This window comes from Synchiropus splendidus, chromosome 1, assembly GCF_027744825.2.
Source record: "Synchiropus splendidus isolate RoL2022-P1 chromosome 1, RoL_Sspl_1.0, whole genome shotgun sequence".
NCBI classification, from domain to species: Eukaryota; Metazoa; Chordata; class Actinopteri; order Syngnathiformes; family Callionymidae; genus Synchiropus; species Synchiropus splendidus.
The window spans coordinates 21,066,421-21,086,249 of NC_071334.1; the positions used below are offsets into that span (position 1 = coordinate 21,066,421).

General features: G+C 37.9%; 1 protein-coding gene across 8 annotated transcripts in view; it reads left to right on the plus strand.

Annotated features, from left to right (window-relative positions):
• lpp (LIM domain containing preferred translocation partner in lipoma) overlaps positions 1-19,829 on the plus strand; it is a 114,692-nt gene that overhangs the window by 20,795 nt on the left and 74,068 nt on the right. For all 8 annotated transcript variants that reach the window (XM_053864286.1, XM_053843515.1, XM_053851731.1 and 5 more), the window contains one exon: positions 13,024-13,202. In XM_053864286.1, coding sequence (XP_053720261.1) covers positions 13,028-13,202 — 175 coding nt within the window. In that variant the 5' untranslated portion in view covers positions 13,024-13,027. The remainder of the gene's footprint in view (positions 1-13,023; positions 13,203-19,829) is intronic.

The window sequence follows — 19,829 nt, forward strand, 5'->3', positions numbered from 1 at the left end:
AGCCTTTCATTGGGACAGGTTCAAATTGAAATGATTGCAGCACAATTGCTGCGGTAAAGCTGTGTCTGCTGTATTCACCTAAATTGTAGCTCAGGTATTTAACCGGCTGAGAAAAAATAGTCTAGCGCTTACAATCAGTTCTTTGCATTTGGATTGTTGCTGAGCTGATTCATGAGCAACTGAAATGCTGTATACTGTATATATAGTGAGCGAAACAGAGAGGATTACATACCCAAGCCAAAACCCGATACAAGTTTGAATAAGGGGATAGATTTCTGGGGCCTATTGTAGCGGCAGGGGATAAACTGTGTTCATCATCTCTATGTTTCAGAAACCAGGAGAGGCATGATGAATTTCAATCTGATAATTGGTAAACGTCTGTTTTGTCTGAAACAGTTTGAACTTTCTGTATATTGTACTGATCACTATTTTGTGTGCTACACATTTAATAAAATTTTAGTAGTCTTGAGTTAAGTTGGTTGTTTGTGTTGGCAGGGTTTTCATTCACTGGCAGATTTGCCTTGAATGAGGAAAACTGTAAAGGTGTCGCACCAGCAGCATATGGCTGTGAGAAATCCACTAATCCGGGCGTTTTTAGCTATAGGGATTATTCCCTCTGTGATTTTCTTCTCTGTGTTTGTGTCTCACTTTGCTTTTATATATTGTCAATGTTTATGACAAATGTTATTTTTGTGGGAAGCATCCTGGTCATCAGGTATTCCTCTTTTAGTTCGTCTGTATGTTAGCTCGACTTCACAAAATCATTTGCAGTTGTAGTGTAATACCTAAAGGTGGGATTATGTTTGTACTGAAAAACATGTTAGATTTTAGATCCGAAGAAAGAAAAACTTCCTCCATTGTGTTTGTTTGTTAGTGAATTTGCTACATAAATGCCGTTACAAGCTTCTTCTTCTTCTCTTCCTTCCCAAGTCTATTGACAACTGTATACTTTTCTAGTTTTTTTTTGTCCTGACATTTCCAGGATTTACACTGTAACCAAGTTATTTTCTGTTTTTTTTTTCTTTTTTCTTTTTCATTTCTGTTTCATAATCAGATGTTTTTGATAAAACCTTGACCAGGGCATTTATACTGTAGCTTTATTAACTGATTTGTGTCCATTGCGTAACCATTTAACTCATCAAGTAGTCACAAAGCAACAGAACATTCAATTGGTGAAAAACACACTACCTCATTGTATTCCCCCCAAAAAAAGACAACGCCAAACAAGGAAAAAGAGTACAATTTCTCTACTTCTACATTGTTTAGAAATGCAGTACTTAAAGTGAAGTCTTGGTATTAACTACCGTTGTTTCATTTGAGCTTGTCTCTCTGTATTTTTTAATATGGCTCTGACTTTGCCTTAAATCACCTTTCAAAAACACCCACACGACCTTCCCAGACTGATTTTCAGCTTCAGGCTAATTGAATTATGGTCCTCCATGGTCTGTTACAAGTGGGAGAGGTTTTCAACATGTTGGTGCTGAGAAACTGACCTTTGTTTGGATGAACCATTGGGTTTTAATTGTTGTGTGGTAACAGTCTGTTGGCATGTTTGGCGGCAAGGACTATTGACAACCGTTGAAACCGAATGCAGTGAAATAATCAATTTTATTAATTTATTTCAATTGTACCCAGGGATTTTTCTTCTTGAATAATGTACTATACACCTGGGTATAATTACTGCTCATCATTAAGGTTTCATACATTGAGAATTAAGATGTGGTTATGAAGCAGCAATTAGTTAGATTTCTAAAAAGGTTTGGCAACCCACATGTATTTTATCTGGACAGCTATCAACAGGACATCCACATGATATGCTTTTATATTTTTAGATGGGATCAGATAACCTTTATTACACAGTGCCCTCTTATGCCACACTTGACAGCTGCCATAATTCTAACTAGCAATTTACATTCATTTGTATTGCCACAATAAGTCTCTGAGCATGTTCAATACACTGTAAGCACTAATAACTAACAGTTTTGCCTATCCAGCACCCAACATTTTTTCTTTATTTAAATGGTAGATGACTACTGGAAAAATGTAGTGAGTCAAGATGCAAGCGTTTTGAATGCTCAGTGTCGAGACAAATAACCATGAATCCATGTAAATAGTTAAATGTTGACAATAATTTCTTTAAATCATATATTTCTTAATGTTGATGTCAGTATTTTTTTTAATAACTGTTGTTCAATGCAGATTGATGTGTGAAATAGTGATGCCTATTTTGTGATGTGCTCACAGCTGTCAGTCAGTATCCTCCTGGGACCGAGATAAGATAAACACCCAAGACGTTGCATCTTAACACTTGCAGTATCAAGGAGCACATACTCAAGTCATGCAAGCCACGGGATTCTATTTGATACATCCCAAGTCAATCCAGGCTGTCAGTCAGCATTTAAGTCAGATTCTCATATTTACAGAAAAGTTGTGCTGCTGTCATTAGGGAGCAAAGGCCAACAACTGAAGTAAACTACACAACAGCTGTTGAAAGAATGTTTGAAAATTCCGACGGGAAGTGTTCATGAGAACGCCATTGCTGTTAGCTTGTCAAATATATGTTTCCCCCCTGTGAATGTGGTGCGAAGGAGCTTTGGTGGTTCTGAAAGAAGAAACGAGCCAACCAAACTAGTTTCACTTTTTAACAAGCGTAGAAACAAAGCACTTTCACATACAGAAGAATGCGCACGTGTCTATATGCATTTTACTGCAGGACAACAGTTCTTAACCACAGTTTGTCATTACTGCTACAACAAGGTGCTCCATTTCCCATTGGTGAGTAAATTGTAGAAATGTTGCTGCACGATTGATCAGACATACAGGTTCCAAATCAGGTGATTTGACACGCTGGAGGCCTTTTCTTTTTCTTTTTTTAATAAACATTATTGCTTTCTGGCGGGTGCTTGTGTAACTCAATCCAGGAGGTTTAACAAAGAAGAAGGCAGAGGCATTTGATTTGTTTTTTGGCAATGTAGGTCTGACTATATGGGTGTCCCAAACGTGTGACTGCAGTCAGTGCAGAGACGGCGCTGAAGCATGTTTGGTCACACTAAACACCCGCTTGTAGACTGTTTATTGTTTTCCGATAGCCATTCATTCATTCACTTTGTTTCTCTGACGCTCATGCTCACACACTCGCACATAGTGATTGTGCTGCCTTAATTCTGATATTTCTCAAGTCTCAAGCCCTAATGTAAAAGCACTGGAGCCACCTTCTAAGTTTCTTTCCTGCTCTCCCGACTGGTTCTTTTCTCTTGTTCCTTCGCTCAGGGAGATGGCGCGTGCGTTATGCTGAGGGGAAGAGGTGGGGGTTGCTACTCTTTGTAGTAGTCACAGTTGAGAATCTCATTTGTAATGGTTATCAGCTGCTTGGCGTCTTCACAATAGCTAATGGGGAAAACAAATTTGTGTTTGCCATGTTTATCATTTGATTAACCTTCATATTATCCCTTTGTGTAATTAGCCTAATTATGAGAGGCTTTACACAGAATATTTGATCGCTCCCAGTTCAAGCAGAACAGAGCTGAAGCTCTCTGGCACTTATTAATTGAGCTGTATTAAGTCAGGTGATCGAAGTGGAACTGCAAAATCTCATTTAGAAGGCATCAACAACAAGATGCATTTTTTTGTTTGTGGAAGTTTATGCTGCATGCTATATCACTCAAACAGACATTTGAAGGCTTGTTTTTGTCAGTATTTCTTGGTGTTAGGGTGCCTAGGTCTGTGAGAGAGTTGTGCATTTTCTATTTCTTCTGTCAGACTGCTCAGGCTTAAGCTGCAATTGAAATCTGTTAAAAAAAAAAAGTGATGCGTTGTCTACATAGCATTTTCTCTGCTTGTGAGTGTTGAAATAACTCATAACCGCTTCATAGCTCCCACTTAGATTAGATTAGATGACCTTTATTTAGTTCCACAGTGAGGAAATTTGACATCATTGCTGCTCCTTTCTGTACCAAAACCATATTATTAAGAATTTTTTTCAACAAGGCTGCCTTTTTGTATTTGTATTTTTTTGTATTGAAAGTTGGATGTTGACATGCATTATTTTATAATGCAATTAAAAACACACAACATAGTTAAGAAATAACATTAAAATCAGGAATCTGTAGTTTTGTTTAATGCCAATATTCTTCTTTTGGATATTAAATGATCCTGGGAAAGCAAAATATGTTTTAAATCAAAACCATGGTCTTTTGAACTTCTGTGAGCTACATTTGTGTCTTAGATTCCGAGGCACCAATTGGTCACGGGCGAACAGTTGTTGCGCAAGTTCTGTCTTTTCGGCATTCTGGATGAGAACTTTGCTTCCTCTCCTGATGGATTACAAGACCTGTCCTTGTGTAGACGCAATGTGATGTGATGGAGACCCTCTTCTTTACTAACTTTCCTCACTGCTGCTTTGCTGACAACAAAAAGGTGTTTTTGCCCCCTGGCTTTCTCGCTTGTGTGTCAGGGTTGATTTGTGTTTGATAGCCACTAGTGGGGGTTGATTTATCTGCAAATAGTAGGGTCTTCGCCACAGTTTCGCCACAGTCCTTTCTTCATGTAAACATTGGACATGATTGAAATAGGAAAATATCAATAACAATGAAGCATTAAGAGGTTTTATTACATGTTAATTGGAATTTGAATTTACTTAAAATGTTATGACAATGGTACCTAAGTGATTATCTGGGAATCAGACACCTGTTCATGTTACAGTCGGGGCACTGTAGACATGACTAAATTGAGCCGCAGTGTGCTGGTTAATGTCCAACTAACACTACACTAGTATACTACTTTTGAGACATGGTGAAAAGATTTGATAGGTTAAGACTGTATGTCTTAATAATAGGTATGTTAGTCTACTATGGGTGGTCCACGGCAAGTAGATGCATGAGCTGCATTTCCACTGGTGCTTGCCACTCTGTCGACTGTCTTCTACTTGTATATTGTTTTTTAACCAGCCAAATAAATGTTGCGCACCTTACTTTAGGGTCATTTTTAAATTCATTTTTATGGATTATTTACCTTATTGTTGCATTATTGTTGGTTTATATTACAAAATGGTCGTTTTCTCGGTGGTTAAGTATTTACAGCTGGTGTTCACCTTTCAATCAACTGTGGTTTGTGTTGACAGCTGAATATTTCCATGGTGGCTTTTTCTATATATTGTTTGACAACAGTCCACAACAATGTCAAATACATGGACCTAAAGTTTGAGCTGCAGGGTTTAGATAGGAATTGGAATTGGCCTTTGAACTGGTCTGTTTTCCCTGCCTTGATCCCTTCCAACTTCACTGGTCCTTCTGCTGCTTGCTTATACACACATGTATTCTGACTTTTGATGGTTCTGATGGTTCTTCAGTGGTTAATTTCTTTTCTCTCCAGCTTCTCCAACTTCTCACTACAGACCACTCCATTGTCAGCAAATGTCATAGTCTGTGACTGTTATACATACAGCAATCATTTGTCAATTGTAAAAATGATGTGAAGCCAATGGATGCCTGTTTTGTAAACATTCAGGTATACACATCCTATGATCAATACTCGTAAATGACTGGACACTGCTAAAAAATTGTTGTAACCAGCACTTATCCGCTGTATCTATCTGTACAGGGACATGATTCATTTGAAAATTATCCAGCAAAAACATGTTCAATTTTGAAAATATGTTGATGCCCATGCAATAATACACCACAATAATAATAATTTCAACTCAATATTCTCCTTAAGCTTATTAACATATTTTATTTCATTTTGTGGTATTGCCTCCCCTCTTTACTTTTACTACAGTACATAGTTGCATCTATGTGCATGCGTATCAAAATGTGTGACCTGAGGGCGAAGTGCTGTTGTGGTGTGAACTACAGAGCCAAATCTTTGTTTTCACTTGCGAACGTAGTGTGTGAACTGCCATGAATCCACACCTGCATGGTGTGAGAGTGCTTGTGTATACAAAGCCTGACAAGCAACTGACAAAATGTGTTTCCAGCTAAAAATTGATTTTTATCCATTGAAAAGTACAGGATAAAACACTGTCATTTGCCGCCATTGACTTAATTAATTTGATTTAAATAAAATAAAGAAACAATAATGACTTCATTTCATGGACATGCCATTTTCATGGAGTGGCCTAGTTTTAAGCCCTCCTGCTGTGGATCAGCTTAAATCTAATGTTTTACTGTGCTTAATCCTATAGATATTTCATTGGAATCTTTCCAAAAAATTGTATTACTTATGGAAACTAACGTGCAGTTTATTACTGTGGTGCAAATTTGACCCAAATTGCGACAGTTCAACATATGATGGCATATTAAATACCTCCAAGGGGATTTTGTCACAGTTCTTCTATTAAAGGGTATTTGATTTTTTTTCTCCCTTTTTTGCCCATTTTCCTTCGCTGTCACCATCGTTGTTGATTGCTCAGAACCTTTGTATCAAAAGTAGCATTTTACCACTTCCTGCATATAAAAAAAGCCACATCCAACAAAGAGGAACAAGCAGGCATCCAAGATCAGCCACCTACCTTCTCACATATGGTGAGGCAACACAATCTGAGCCAACAGGGTTTTGTGGATTTTGATGAATGATCATGTCCCGTCCAAGAAATTATATTCACATTTCTTCCTCTTGAGTAGGTCTAAGGAAGCCTGGGTGTACTGTTTGCAGTGTCCATGTTCCATAACACTATGTTGGACTTGCCCTGTTGTCTGACGCCTCGACACTGGTATAGCACCTCATGTATAAAATTTTCATCACTTGAAAGAGGTCCAAAACAGCTCTTTGCTTTTATTAATGTGTCAGCACAGCAGAGTTCCATCGCTCCCGCACGTTGAACCGTGCGCTGAAAACATTTCAAGATCCATAATGACCACTTGAACTCTCTGCTCTTCCCTGATTCTCAGATGCTGCATGTTGGGAGTGAGTTCTTGTTTGTGTAATGTCACATTAACCTGTTCAGCCATTCAACCAGCCCACTACGCATAGCAGGCCCATTGCTGAAAGACTCAACCTCTTGCAGATGGGAACCTTTAATTTTTAAAGTGTTTTCATCTGCATGGCTGAACCGCAGCACGTTGCGTCACGAACCATCAGTGCTAATCCTGCTCGCCTACCACCTCTCTATTTGGTCTGAAAAATCTGCCAGCTTAAGTGTCTCCAACCTCATCTCTTCAGTATCTCTCTGAAGTGATGTTTTGATTGGTGCCTAGTCAACCAAGTGCTGTGTAGTTTTTGCAGAACCCTTCTCTTGGGACGGAGCCACTGCTCAGGAAGAAGTAGCCTAATCTCACCTCAGATTGTCTCTCTCCTTCTATTATGAATTACCCCCACCTGCAATAAATATTCCAACACACGCTACACTCTTAAACATATTCTCAATGTGCTTTAAAAAGGCTTTTTAAGTACCTGTGTTTGTTTTATTACTTCATTCTTTGAGGAATCCTGAGCTCTTTGATTTGTTGCATATACTTATCTACTTAGTTTGACTGCTATGTTTCTTGTGATCGTGGCCTGTAAATATTTGATAGCAAACAAAAATAGCATTTCATATTTATAACCTTATCCATTAGGAAAATATATTTAGAAGATAGATTTTCATGTTGCAGGATTTGATATTTCTTATTCGCTTCCATGCTGTAATGATGAGATTTCTCAGACTGTGGAACTAAAAATTATACATTATTGTCTCATATTATGTGAACCTGTGAAATATTTTGGGGTTGAAAACAACTGGTCTCAAAAGTACCATAATAACTGACAGTTAATTTGTGAATTGCTGGATGAAATTAAGTGATGCAGAATCATGGAAAGCCATTCGTCCAATTCTCAGATGCTGCAGTGGAACATCATATACAGGGGTTGGACAAAATAATGGAAACACCTAAAAGCTTTTTTAGCTTAAAGGTGTTTCCATTGCTTTGTCTAACCCCTGTAGATGAAGGATATCTGACTCACAATGAATGATGTGTCATTGATGTACATTTTCTTGAAAATCCTCATGTTGTTTGGGTTATTCATTCCCTTTGTCAGTGGGTTCCTCATTTTCACTCTGAATATTGTATATTATGATTGTACATATCAGTGTGGTTCTAACATGTTTGGTGGAGGTTCCCTCTTCTTCTGTGCTCCTTAGTTTTAACAGTCATCTGTTTGTAGATGGTCTGGTAGCTGTTCATTTCTGACCAGCAGTGTTTGTCTCTCAACTAGCCCAATAGTGACACAAACAAAATTATCCCTCCTATGTTGCCTAACTTTTACTTGGTTGATATCAATAAAAATGCTCTTAAATGTGATTCACACTTTTAAGCCATTGCTCATTTTTCTGAATCGTTGCACCCATTTTCACTCTTGAGCACATATCCACTCAGCCACAGTGTTTTTTTTTTGTACTTGATCAAAAAGTAAATAAACTAAATAGAGAGACTTTGTGTACATTGTTTCACTGAATGTTTATGTCCGGATTAAATATCTTTTTTTTTGTTCCATGTTTATGACCCTCTCTTCCTCCTGTTATTTTAATTGTGAATATTGTGCAAAGTAATTAAATATTAAAAGGATTAAATATAGAAACTGTGAGCTGCTTTGTTCCTCACTTTATTGTGTTGGTAAGAGTCACATAATTGCCTTTCCGTCTGATGCCTTCATCTAGCAAGTGGTACAATTGGAAACTACCCTGAACACATAAAAACTGTTTTCCCACATTAAATTCAGTCTCAGAGCCACTGAGAATATTTGCTAGAGAGCACGTCATGCTGTCTTCCAAAAAAAAAAAAAAAATCAGTGAACATTGACAGTTAATGTTAGAATTCAGTACTCTCTCTGGTCCTCTTTCTATGGCTTTGTTTGATAGCTTACTTGGTGGTTATGAAAGATTCATGCTGCAGAAACACCTGCAGCAGTTCCTCAATGACAGCTGTAAAAGAGCAGCAGAGCAGTTGTGCAAAGACTGTCGTCTTACTGGGGACGAGCAGTCAGTCAGTCAAACGTGGTGTCCCGGCATTGTTAGTCATCTTGTTGCTGCCCAAGCCAACACTATTGACATCCTTTTCACAATCTCCCTCTACATAGGCTTTACTGTCACTTCAGCCTGCGTTTTGCAAATGTTGTTTTGCTTCTGTTTCAGGGCTTTCCCTTTTTATTGCCATTATCTTGCGGCTTAAATCCTAGATGCAACAGACAGCCCCCTAAACATCTTCAGTCACAAGACACTTTTCTTGACATAGATATTGATTTTAGGTAGGCTTGAGGCTGAACAGACCTATTTTTATTTACTGTAAATATATCGTGGTGATTAGTAATAGAGGTTGTCTTTTATAATTGATAATTTTAGAAATGGTAAAATATCCTTCACAGAATGAAAGTGCTATTTTCATCAGCACAAGTTGCATACGTTCATCATATGCCAACCCTATTCCTTCTGTTGATGGTCAGTGCTCCCACTAGTTTCTGGAGGTCAAGTGTCTGGTAGACAACTGTAGTTTGATCTCACAGTCATATGATGTCTTTATGAATGTGATCGTCTCTTATTCGGCTAAATGCAAGTTACCTCAAGTATGACCTAAAATGGAGTGTCTTGTCAGCGTAGTGAATTTCCCCAAGTTATGCAATGTCACAGACACTTCTTAAATTGGTAAATGAAGAAGAAGGCGGTTAAATTAGATGTGTGGTCACATGAGTTAAAAAATTAAGTTTGACCATTGCAAAGGCTTTTTGTCACCATCACCATCCTGATTAGTGTATTGTGTATTTATATAAAAAAATGTCTGGGACATTGATTTGGAATTCCCATTTTTATTAAACTTTATAATGCTATGAAAACTTAAGTAACTTACAAATCTTTCTCATACTTGGTATTGTATGTACTGTGTGTTTATGTCCCTTATGGCTATATTCCGGGGTCCGAAGCAATAAAGTTAAAAAAAGTTTCTTATAACAAAATACTTAACATAATTCACAAATTCTTTTTTCTGTGATCTTTTTTTTTAGGTGACTTGGAATTTCTCTTTGCCCACACCTGCTTTGTTGCGATTGGTCAGTGGGTGAGTCCTGCCACTGTGCACTGTGGAGGTGTGGGCAGGAACAAAACAAATATCGTATTTTATGGCCAAAGAGTGCAGATACTGCGTAGAGTAATTGCTGCAGTTGTTGATCTAATTGGAATGGGCAAAGGCTCCCAGACGAACATACCACAGTTGGAGACACTAAGTAACTGAGTCTGTTGGAATGTAAAATATGCTTACAGTACTATTGTCACGACAGATTTGGGATGGGGAGGATAGTTGGCTAGGATAATATATGCACACATTCAAATGCATGCATTTTAGTTGGTGGAATGATGTACTTGGAGTGTCTTGTGGATTCCCATTCAGCATACCCTGCTCGCTATACTCTGATAATTCCCCCCCCCCTTTTTTTAACCTACTTTTCAGTTCCTTAGTTGTTAGCCGTCTGCACGGCAAGAAATGAAAGCACTTGCATTGAAAGGACAGGTGGGTGTGAGACACCTGCGCACATTGACTAAATCACGGTGCTAAGAGCAAAAAAAAAAAGAAAATTAAGAACCATTCATGCAACGGGACGAACCAGAATTTCAGCAGATATTAAAAGATGATTGTGCGTGGGCTTTTCTGCTCTGCCTCACTGAAAGAATGTAAACCCTGCATCAGTCAGATGGAGGATAATAGACACCAAAAACATCAGAACACAGCTCAACAAACACAAACAAAAAGAATGAGAGAGAAAAAGTGCAGTGCATAAATAGTTCAAATATTTCAAGTGATTTCAGAATGTGATGGTGAAATACTGGATGTTTGTGTTCTCAGCCGCTTCCTCTTCTCTTTTGTTTTTTCCACTATAACTGTATCAACCCATCATCCCTTCCACACATGACATATTATGAACAAATTGCAGACATGAGGTAGGAGTTCAATATCAGTCAGAGTTCAAGTGAGAAACATTTTTTGATGTCTTGTGGTTTTACTTTTTTCTTTAAATATGTCTGTCCTAAATTGTTTTATTCATCGCAACATGTAAGATCATTGATATTGCAGCGGCATTACAGCATCCTTCAATATGCCTTTTTTTCCCAACATGTGCGTTTTATCTCACATGTCAACACGCTCCGATTCACCATTCCTGTTTGGTTATCTCAAGAATGATGTGAACACTTTAGATTCAGAGGTGTAATTGAAAGTGGGCTTTTACCTAGGGGGGAGTCTGGGTGTGCTGCGGACACCCTAAACTACATATCTGATGGGATATCTGATGCTGATGGCAGGAAGAAAACGCGGATGTGTTCCACACTTTAAATAATTGTTTACAAAACTAATTCATAGCTTTTTAGTCTTAGAGTATCAGTGTGTAACAGTGCTGTTGACCTAGTGACCCTTCATGATCAATAAATTTGAGAATGTGCTAAAGTCTTCTCTTGACGTGTCTCAGCTGTGACTGTAATCAATTGTGTGTATCATATATGCATTAAAACAATCAGGTGTTTCTAATTTTCTGGATCTCAATGGACCATTGTTTTGTATTGTTTTTTTCTTCAGCATCAATGCATCATAATTTTCTTCTTGATAATGTGGTATACTGACTTACTGGAATGTTGATAGAAACTTGCTCAATGGATTTCATGTTAAAGAACAGGCTATTCGTAAATTTGGTAGTGACTTCTGTTGATTTTTTTTTTTTTTTTTGCCATAGTTCATTTGGTTCAAACTTAGATGGACTTCTAGATCGCAGCTTTCTAAAAAGAGCTTAATGACAGCTTTTATGGCAAGTTCCGAAGAAGCTGTGTGATCTTACAAAAACATGTCAACCCCAGTAATGTTACCAAACATATCATAACATATCAGCCCTGAAGAAAATGCAATGTGTTTCCAAAACAATTTATTTTTCTTGGTCCTAGAAAGTACCTCCTGGGTGTGATTGGATTGCCCACACATTTCCCCCTGAAATGAAAGTCTAATGTAAGCCTTTCTGCACAACAGGCAATAGTTCTGCTCTTTAGGCTGGAGAGGAGTCTATAACACAATGGTCCTCAAACGCTTGAGGTGGTGCAGGTTTTTGTTTCAACCAATCAAGCGTAGGCCTGCCATGATAATCAATGATATTAATCGAATGATACTAAAAATGGAACTTGATCAGTTTGCTGGCCTTGATAAATTTCCTTTCATTAGTATTAGACACATCTTCAGCGCATTTGTAACACCAGGGAATGAACTAGCCTTTGACAGTCATGTCATCATGCTATGAAGGCAGCCCTCAATAAGTAGTGAGACTTGAGAGAAGAAATACATGATGACATAGAGATAAAGGGAAGGAAAAAAAATGGAATATTTTGGTTTCAAACGTACTGGGTGAGGAAGAACATTGGCAAGCTAGTTGGTTCTCATGTGGTGGCAAGAAATAAGGCAATACGTCAAACATGCATGTCCATCGATCAGGTTTACATTTAAGGTTTGTGAAGGACTATGAATGCATTTTTTCCTTTGTAGTATCATTATTATTTTTAAATATATTTCAGTTACTTAAAGTACACTGATAAAAATATCTATAATAAATGAAAGTGTTATGTTTATAGAATGTGCTTTTATCATTAAATTAGTGGTTACTTTTGGCTAAACAATAATGTTAACAATAATGTTCTTTATTGTCAATAGTTTGCGAGACAATTAATCGACCAGCAAAATTTAAATTTACATTTTTACCCATGATGTGCCAGCAGAAACAAGTTACACCAGACTTAAAACTGCTTACAGAGTTTAGAGATGTGATTGGTGAAGCTGTATGTTCTAGCTGGGTTGGAAAAAAACCTTGGCCCTTTGAGGACCGGTTTGCCCACCCCTATCTGTGTTTTAGGGAGAGTCGATCATGCCCTATAGTTGGTGTCCACCAGCGCATCCCCACTCAAGTCTTAACCCATGCTGTTGAACACATCTCTTTACATGAAAGGTGGATTGGGACTACAGTGTCAAGAAGCAGATCTTCGATATCTTCTCCTTCAGTTTGTGATAATCCCCATTGTGTTCTTCTTTGCAGAAACATGTGGAACAACGGTAACAATCAGTCTGGGCAGGTGACGGCCAGAATGGAGACCACTCCCTTTTCTGGAAGTGCCAGTATCTCTGTGTCCCAGCAACAAACACCCAAAAAGTTTGCTCCTGTTGTGGCTCCAAAGCCAAAATTCAACCCTTACAAACAGACAGGAGATGTCGGAGGTAAGAGAATTGGAGACTTAAACTTACGCGAGTCAATACTTGACTATTTTACTTACTTCAATGTTCGATTTTTTTCTTTTCTCTGAAAACGGTGTTTCTTGCAGAGCTGCTCTACCCTCTCTTGTCTGTACTGATCACCTTTCACCTTTGTCATCCCAATAATATACCAGCAATGAAATTGACAAATTATTAGGGATCTTCTCCATTCTAAGTCTCTAAACCTTAAAATAATTTTGTCACACAGAGATGTCAGCATAGTTTTGGACAACTTTATATAAGTTATCTTGTCCAAACTGATATGTGAAACTGAACAAAATATTAACTAAATAATGACATATTCATTCACCTTTCAATGACATTTTTGGCATCCTGTTAACAGCTTGACTTCAGCATGTCTGACAGACACCAACAGCCTGGTTGAGATTTATTTGTAATCTTAATGTGATTGATTTATTTAAATTGAAAGCTGTTCTAGAGGATCTGCAACTGTGTTTCATCCCTTTAAACCACCCTACACATAATATTAAAACTTTAATTAATGCACAACTAAAACAGGAGTTGGTTGACAAAAGGAAAGATCATTTAAACAAGACGTGTCTTTGGAGCCACAGAAAACTTCAAACGCCCCCGCATTACGCCTATAGTTAAATGTGAGTGTATTTAAATGGACGTAAAACGTAATATGAAATACATTTACCATATATAATGTAATGATCTCTAATCACCTCCATTCTAGTTCTTTAACTTGAAGCACTCATTAAAATTAAGCACAGTCACATCACTCATTAGAAGTGTATGCTAATAAATGTTCCCCCAACTCCATTAGTAGAATGTTTTTTTTTTTTTTACATTATGTCTGCTGCCCACTTCTTCTGTGATATTTCCAAAACAAGTGAGACAGTTGTGGGCATGCAGTTCTATTGTGTAGGTTGGTGCTTCAAATGTCAGTGGTGCGGTGATGTAGTTAGTTTTACTTTTAGTCTTACACTATTAACAGTTGCATAAAGAAGATTAGAAAACCATTACAACTGACACATTCAACTGCTGCTAGGTTTTCCCAGGGGAATAATTATGTTTTATGAATTTCAGTTATTATCGCCACTGTTGCAGGAGCAGCAGTCATTACATGCCGTATTGGTTCACATACATCACGGTCTTCCTTACATAATCAAACTGAAAATGCCATGTTATTGTTTTAGTCAAGATTCCTTCTCAGCATTTAAAAACAGTGCACTGTAAATACTCATTCTCTTATTTAAGATGACATTTAAAAGCCATTAACAGAGTTGGTTCCTCCAACTGGTTGTCAGTCTTCTGCTTTGAAAAGAAAAAATGAAAAGCCAACAGCAGACGTCAAGAGATAAGACATCTTTATGAGCAGATTATCAGGGTCTCTTATATTAATATATTTCATGTGTTATGCTAACCATGGGGACACAAAACTGAGGATTAGCATAAGAAATTAGGGACAAGTTAATTTGGCACATCGCTTCACTGACTCTTTTGTCTACAGGGGGCCAGTTTAAGGGATAGAATGAGCAGTCTGAGGCTTTCTATTGTGCGAACAAAGACGCCGGTGCAGCCGGGACAGCGCTCTGCTAGTGAGGAAAGTCCACACCTCTTTTTGGAAGGACTTGTTACGATTAACACCGCAGCAGGAGAAAGGCCAGAGACAGCCATGTCTTAGAGAGTTAGCATTCACGCAAAATTACATACTACAGATCCGATTTGGGGGTTTAAGATGATCTCGTATGGAACATGTGCAGCAGAGAAGTTGGGTTAATGAGCATGCAGGGAGCCATGTCGAGCAGCATGCGTTCTAATTTTGGATTTATGATGTTTGTAAGTTTTAGGGGATTTGAAGAGAACACTGATGCTGGGATGAGTGGGACTTGCCGCCAGATGGACTGAAAATTTAGTTAGCCTTGTTTTGGCATTATCGTTGAATGAATTTGCTAAGCGAGTGCTGTGAATGAAGGTTGTGTGTCCAATAAAGCTGCCCTACTGATAACTTGGACAAACAAAATACAATCAGAAAACAATTGGAACTTTATTTAGAATTCTGTGGACAAAAAAAACCCAAAAAAATGTCAGGTTATCAGACTTTCACTGTTTATTGCGGTTTTCTTTTTGTTTTATTATCCATCTAAGTGTTTCTAAGTATTTGTCAGCAGTCCAGTCTGATGCATCCATGAAATAATTTTGCTTTCTGCAATATAGAGGGTCATCCTTGGCTGTTACAGTATAAAATTACGAAAGCCAAGACCACGTAAAATAGGATGCTGCCTGTGCCAAACCTTTTGGATTAGCATGATCATTCAGAAATCTCAATCGTCACCACTTGGATGCCCTCTAAATCCTATACTGTGTGAAGGGTAACTTGCAAATTAGTCAGCGTCCGGTAAACACATTGTACTGTACAGGTGCACTCTTGTACAGTTTGATCGACCCGAGATTAGCCTTCTGGACTTCATGGTTAATGCTGTGTCAACAGGATATTCACTGAATCCATTGTTGATGAATAATACCCAAACTGAATATTCCTGTGTGAATAGAATTATCAACTGACTACAAGACATTTACTGTTATTTCCACTACTTACTGCCCGGCAGCAGTTGCTGATGTAGCCTGATAAGTTTTGGATGTACAGTAATGAAGTATAAATGAGAAACATCCGATCCTTACTATTGTTTTTGTCAAACTTCTTCTTCAAGTTAACTAAAAAGACACATTGTGTTTGCTGAGCACTGTTAAAAAGTGTTGAACATTTGCATAAGCTGTTTTTATTCCTCCTAGTTCTATAGTCTGGAGGCTAACTGACTACCGGTTGTTTTATCAGATTCCCTCATGGGTGTCACCAGGAGACTTTACAGGAAATGCACCAATGAGAGTGTGGCGTCCCCATAGAAACCAGAGGCTCTGCTCCGAGCTCCACAAAGGCCACTTTTATTGAATTGAAGCTCATCAAGCACAGACGCTTTAATTTTATCTTCTGTGTATATCAATGAGCCTTTCCTGTTTTAAACTATTAACTCCGCAGCACTTTAATTAACCCTACCAAACATGCCATCTTTATTACTCACACATGAATTTGGCTTTTTATCGAGTTCCTTCCTTTACATTATCACCTATCCCAATAAGGGTTGACGCGTCAGAAACGGTCATTATTATTAAAGTAAAAGTACTTTTGGCTGTTGTTTCTTCACAAGGACAGAACATCATAGCTTCCTTAGTACTGAAGACTCTTGAATCCTATGTCAAGCTTCAGAATTCCATAACAACAACCAGAGATATTTGAACTCCTAGTTATGGCCAAACTTGTGTGTAGGCTCCTCAACTATGTCACTCATGAGTGTTTTTCACTTCGGGGAGTGTTGCAGGGATCACCAAACCAGTAACCACATTGTGCTTCTGAAAAGAGGTAAAGGCATTGTAAATTGCAAAAATGACCACCTATTGAATTACAAACTTGATATTTATTGAAACAATGTGTTTACCAAATGTTGCCAGTGCTACTTCACCACTGCTGCACCGCTTCAATTCGCAAGGATTCTATTTCTTGCGGAGCTATGTGCAGCACTGCTCCAAGTTGAAGTGGAGAGGAACAAACTGAAAAGAAATTAACCTGTGAAAAGTGATGTGACTCCGGGACGGACATGTCCTGCAATTCGTATATCTAACAGGATGGCAATGGTGTCTGCAGCATTTACATTTTAGTTTGGAACTTCCATATATTCTTAAAAAAAAACCCAACTCTTGGCTAGTTTTATAATCCACTTAAATATTTATCCGCAAATTTCACACCACCCTTTACAGCGAACCGCTTCATCAGAATTGTTAGTTTTTATTTGTACTCATGCCGGTTTTGTTGAGTGATTTAATTAGGCCAGTGTTTTTCAACAGGTGTGCCATGGGATATTATCCAGTTTCACCCAATTTGTCTGGAGATGGAGGTGGACGATGATGACGCGCCGTGTGCAGTGTTGCGTGCGATTCTCCTCTTCCCACATACTCATAGCAAAGAAGCCGGTCAGATGCGCAACATCGAGTTCTTTTTAAACCTGACGCGGGTCTAATGTAACCACACACCTTCATGACAGAATGATGGATTGTTCCTTGGCGCACAGCGACACCAAGGACAGTCTGCGCCTGAGAGCTAACAGAGCAAATGGCTAACGTGATGTCTCACTTCAAAACTTTATTGACACTCATAGACTAACGAAGTTGCCTTTGTGGTTTAAAATTTGGCTATAAACGAAATGCTCAACCAAATAAATTCGCTCCAAAATGCGAAGAGATTACGTTAAGAAGCAAGCTGAGGCAAAGAATGTTAAAGATATGTCTGGAAATTCCCCAAACTAGAATATAGTCGTGCAACATTATCATGCAAGACATTATGATAAAATGGAAACACTTATTTATAATAAATACATAAATCATGATATATTTTGACTTATTGCCTACCCCTTTCTGGAGATATTTTTAAACAAACACCTTTTTTACTATTTGTTCCTGCGAATAGCATGTCTAAATCGCACAGTGTCAGTAGCTACAATTTCAACAGGACTTTCGACTAAGCACAATTGCACTTTGGTCGAGGTACCGTTGGTTTGCCTTAGTTTTTTTTCAATGAACGAAGTGTGCTGTGGTTTTATAAAGGTAGAAAAACACTGAATTAGATGAACCCTTCCTCTTCTCTTTTTTCTAAATGTGTTTCTTAACATTATATAGTTCACTTTCTATTCCCTTTTTTATTTATGGATATGTGCATGAAACATGTCTTATGTTCTGTCTTTAGATTGTTATTGAATTCAATACATCCCTGTGAAATTGTATTTTGTCCTTTCTCACGGTCGTTTTAGCGCTTTCATAAATCCTCCGTTTTACTAACTCTTAGAACTAATCTATTGTCCTACAGTCAAAAAAGACATTCCTGAAACCAGCTCATCATGTCAACGACCTCAGTGACTAATATATTTTAATAATTTTGTTGGGATATTTTGACAGGATACCCTGATGTGTATTTGTGTGCTTGTCAAAGAGTAATATGTTGTGAAAGCAAGTGGCATTTGTCCTCTCCAAATTCCATTAATATCAATCCACATGCCGTTGTTAGACTGTATGTAATTATTATATTATTACAGCACAATGGTGGTAATCGATATATTCATCAGTACAGTCTGTAAGTAATCACCATGATGATTGTCACTAATAATCTCTAGACATAATTACAATGAAGATATATCCACAACTTTTAATAAATTAATAGCATAATGAGGCCACTTTAAACCAGTATTTTTCAACCTTTTTTTAAACCACAGCACGCTTGGTTCATTGAGAAATGCTGTGTCACCAAAGGAACCCCCTTTTTTAGTTTAAATAGCTGTTTGGATTTTACCACAATTTCTTTTGCATGATTTTATTCTAGTGTGGGGAATTTCCAGACATATCTTTAACATTATTTGCCTCAGTTTGTTTCATAATCACAATTGTTATTTCTATCTTCACAATTTGGAACAGATTTGTTTGGTTCTGCATTTAGTTTTTATTTTTAAACCACAAACTAAACTTTGATGGTCTACAAGTGTCAATTTTAGAAGTGAGACATCATCTTCGCTGGTCTTTGGCGTCGCGGGTCCGACAAGGAATGCGCCATTGTTCTGTCATGAAGGTGTGTGGTCAAGTTAGATGAACATCAGGTTTTAAAACAACCTGAAGTTGCTCATTTGACCAGCTAATTTGCTGTGTGTGTAGGAAGAGGAGCATTGTGTGCACCATAGATCGATGGTGTATAGAAAGAATGGGGCCAAATCCATTTAATCGCTGACATGTTGTAATTGTTCATTTTTTATTGTGCACCTCTATCTCCGGGAAAATGAGGTAAAACTGGATCATTTCAAACGGCAAACCTGACTCCGTCTCTCAAGGCACACTGTCGTGACACACTGGTTTAAAAACACTGCTTTAAACCATGCAGTGTTGATACCACAGGATCATAGTAGCACACTGAATTGTTTCATGTTGTTGAACTTCCTGAATATGCTCACTAAATCTTTTCCACTTATTGTTATTAATAAATTAACGCTTGATCTGATGTCACCTCCTCATATCATGCTGTCTTGAGACTGGCTAATATGACCTAACCCAACCCAAGTACTGTCAGTATACTTCAAAACAGTTTTCTCACTGGTTGGATTTAATGGCATCAGATAGCACGTGGTTGCACTGGAAATAGGTTTTGAGTGCCACTTTACATGTGACCTTGGTCTTGTACATCGCTCAAGCAAACATGTGAAACAGCTCAAGGAGTTCTGCATTTCATGCTTCCAACTACAATTTATGTTTGGGAAGGAGATATAATGTGTTGGTACAGTTTGCTCACACACATGCGGCCTCATCTTTCACATTATTTCCTCAGATCATCGGTGATGAATGCGTTACTGATATGGAGTCATGCAGCATACAGTACTGATAGTCAATTGATTAGTTGACGTTAGTTTGATAGTACATTTCAATATAGAGCATGAACCAAGCCATTTCGCCCTTGCAAAGTATTATGAAGGCACAATTTGCTTTCAAAACTACCTCTTTGAAACTGTACTGGCAAAGGGTATTTAATTGGGAAGC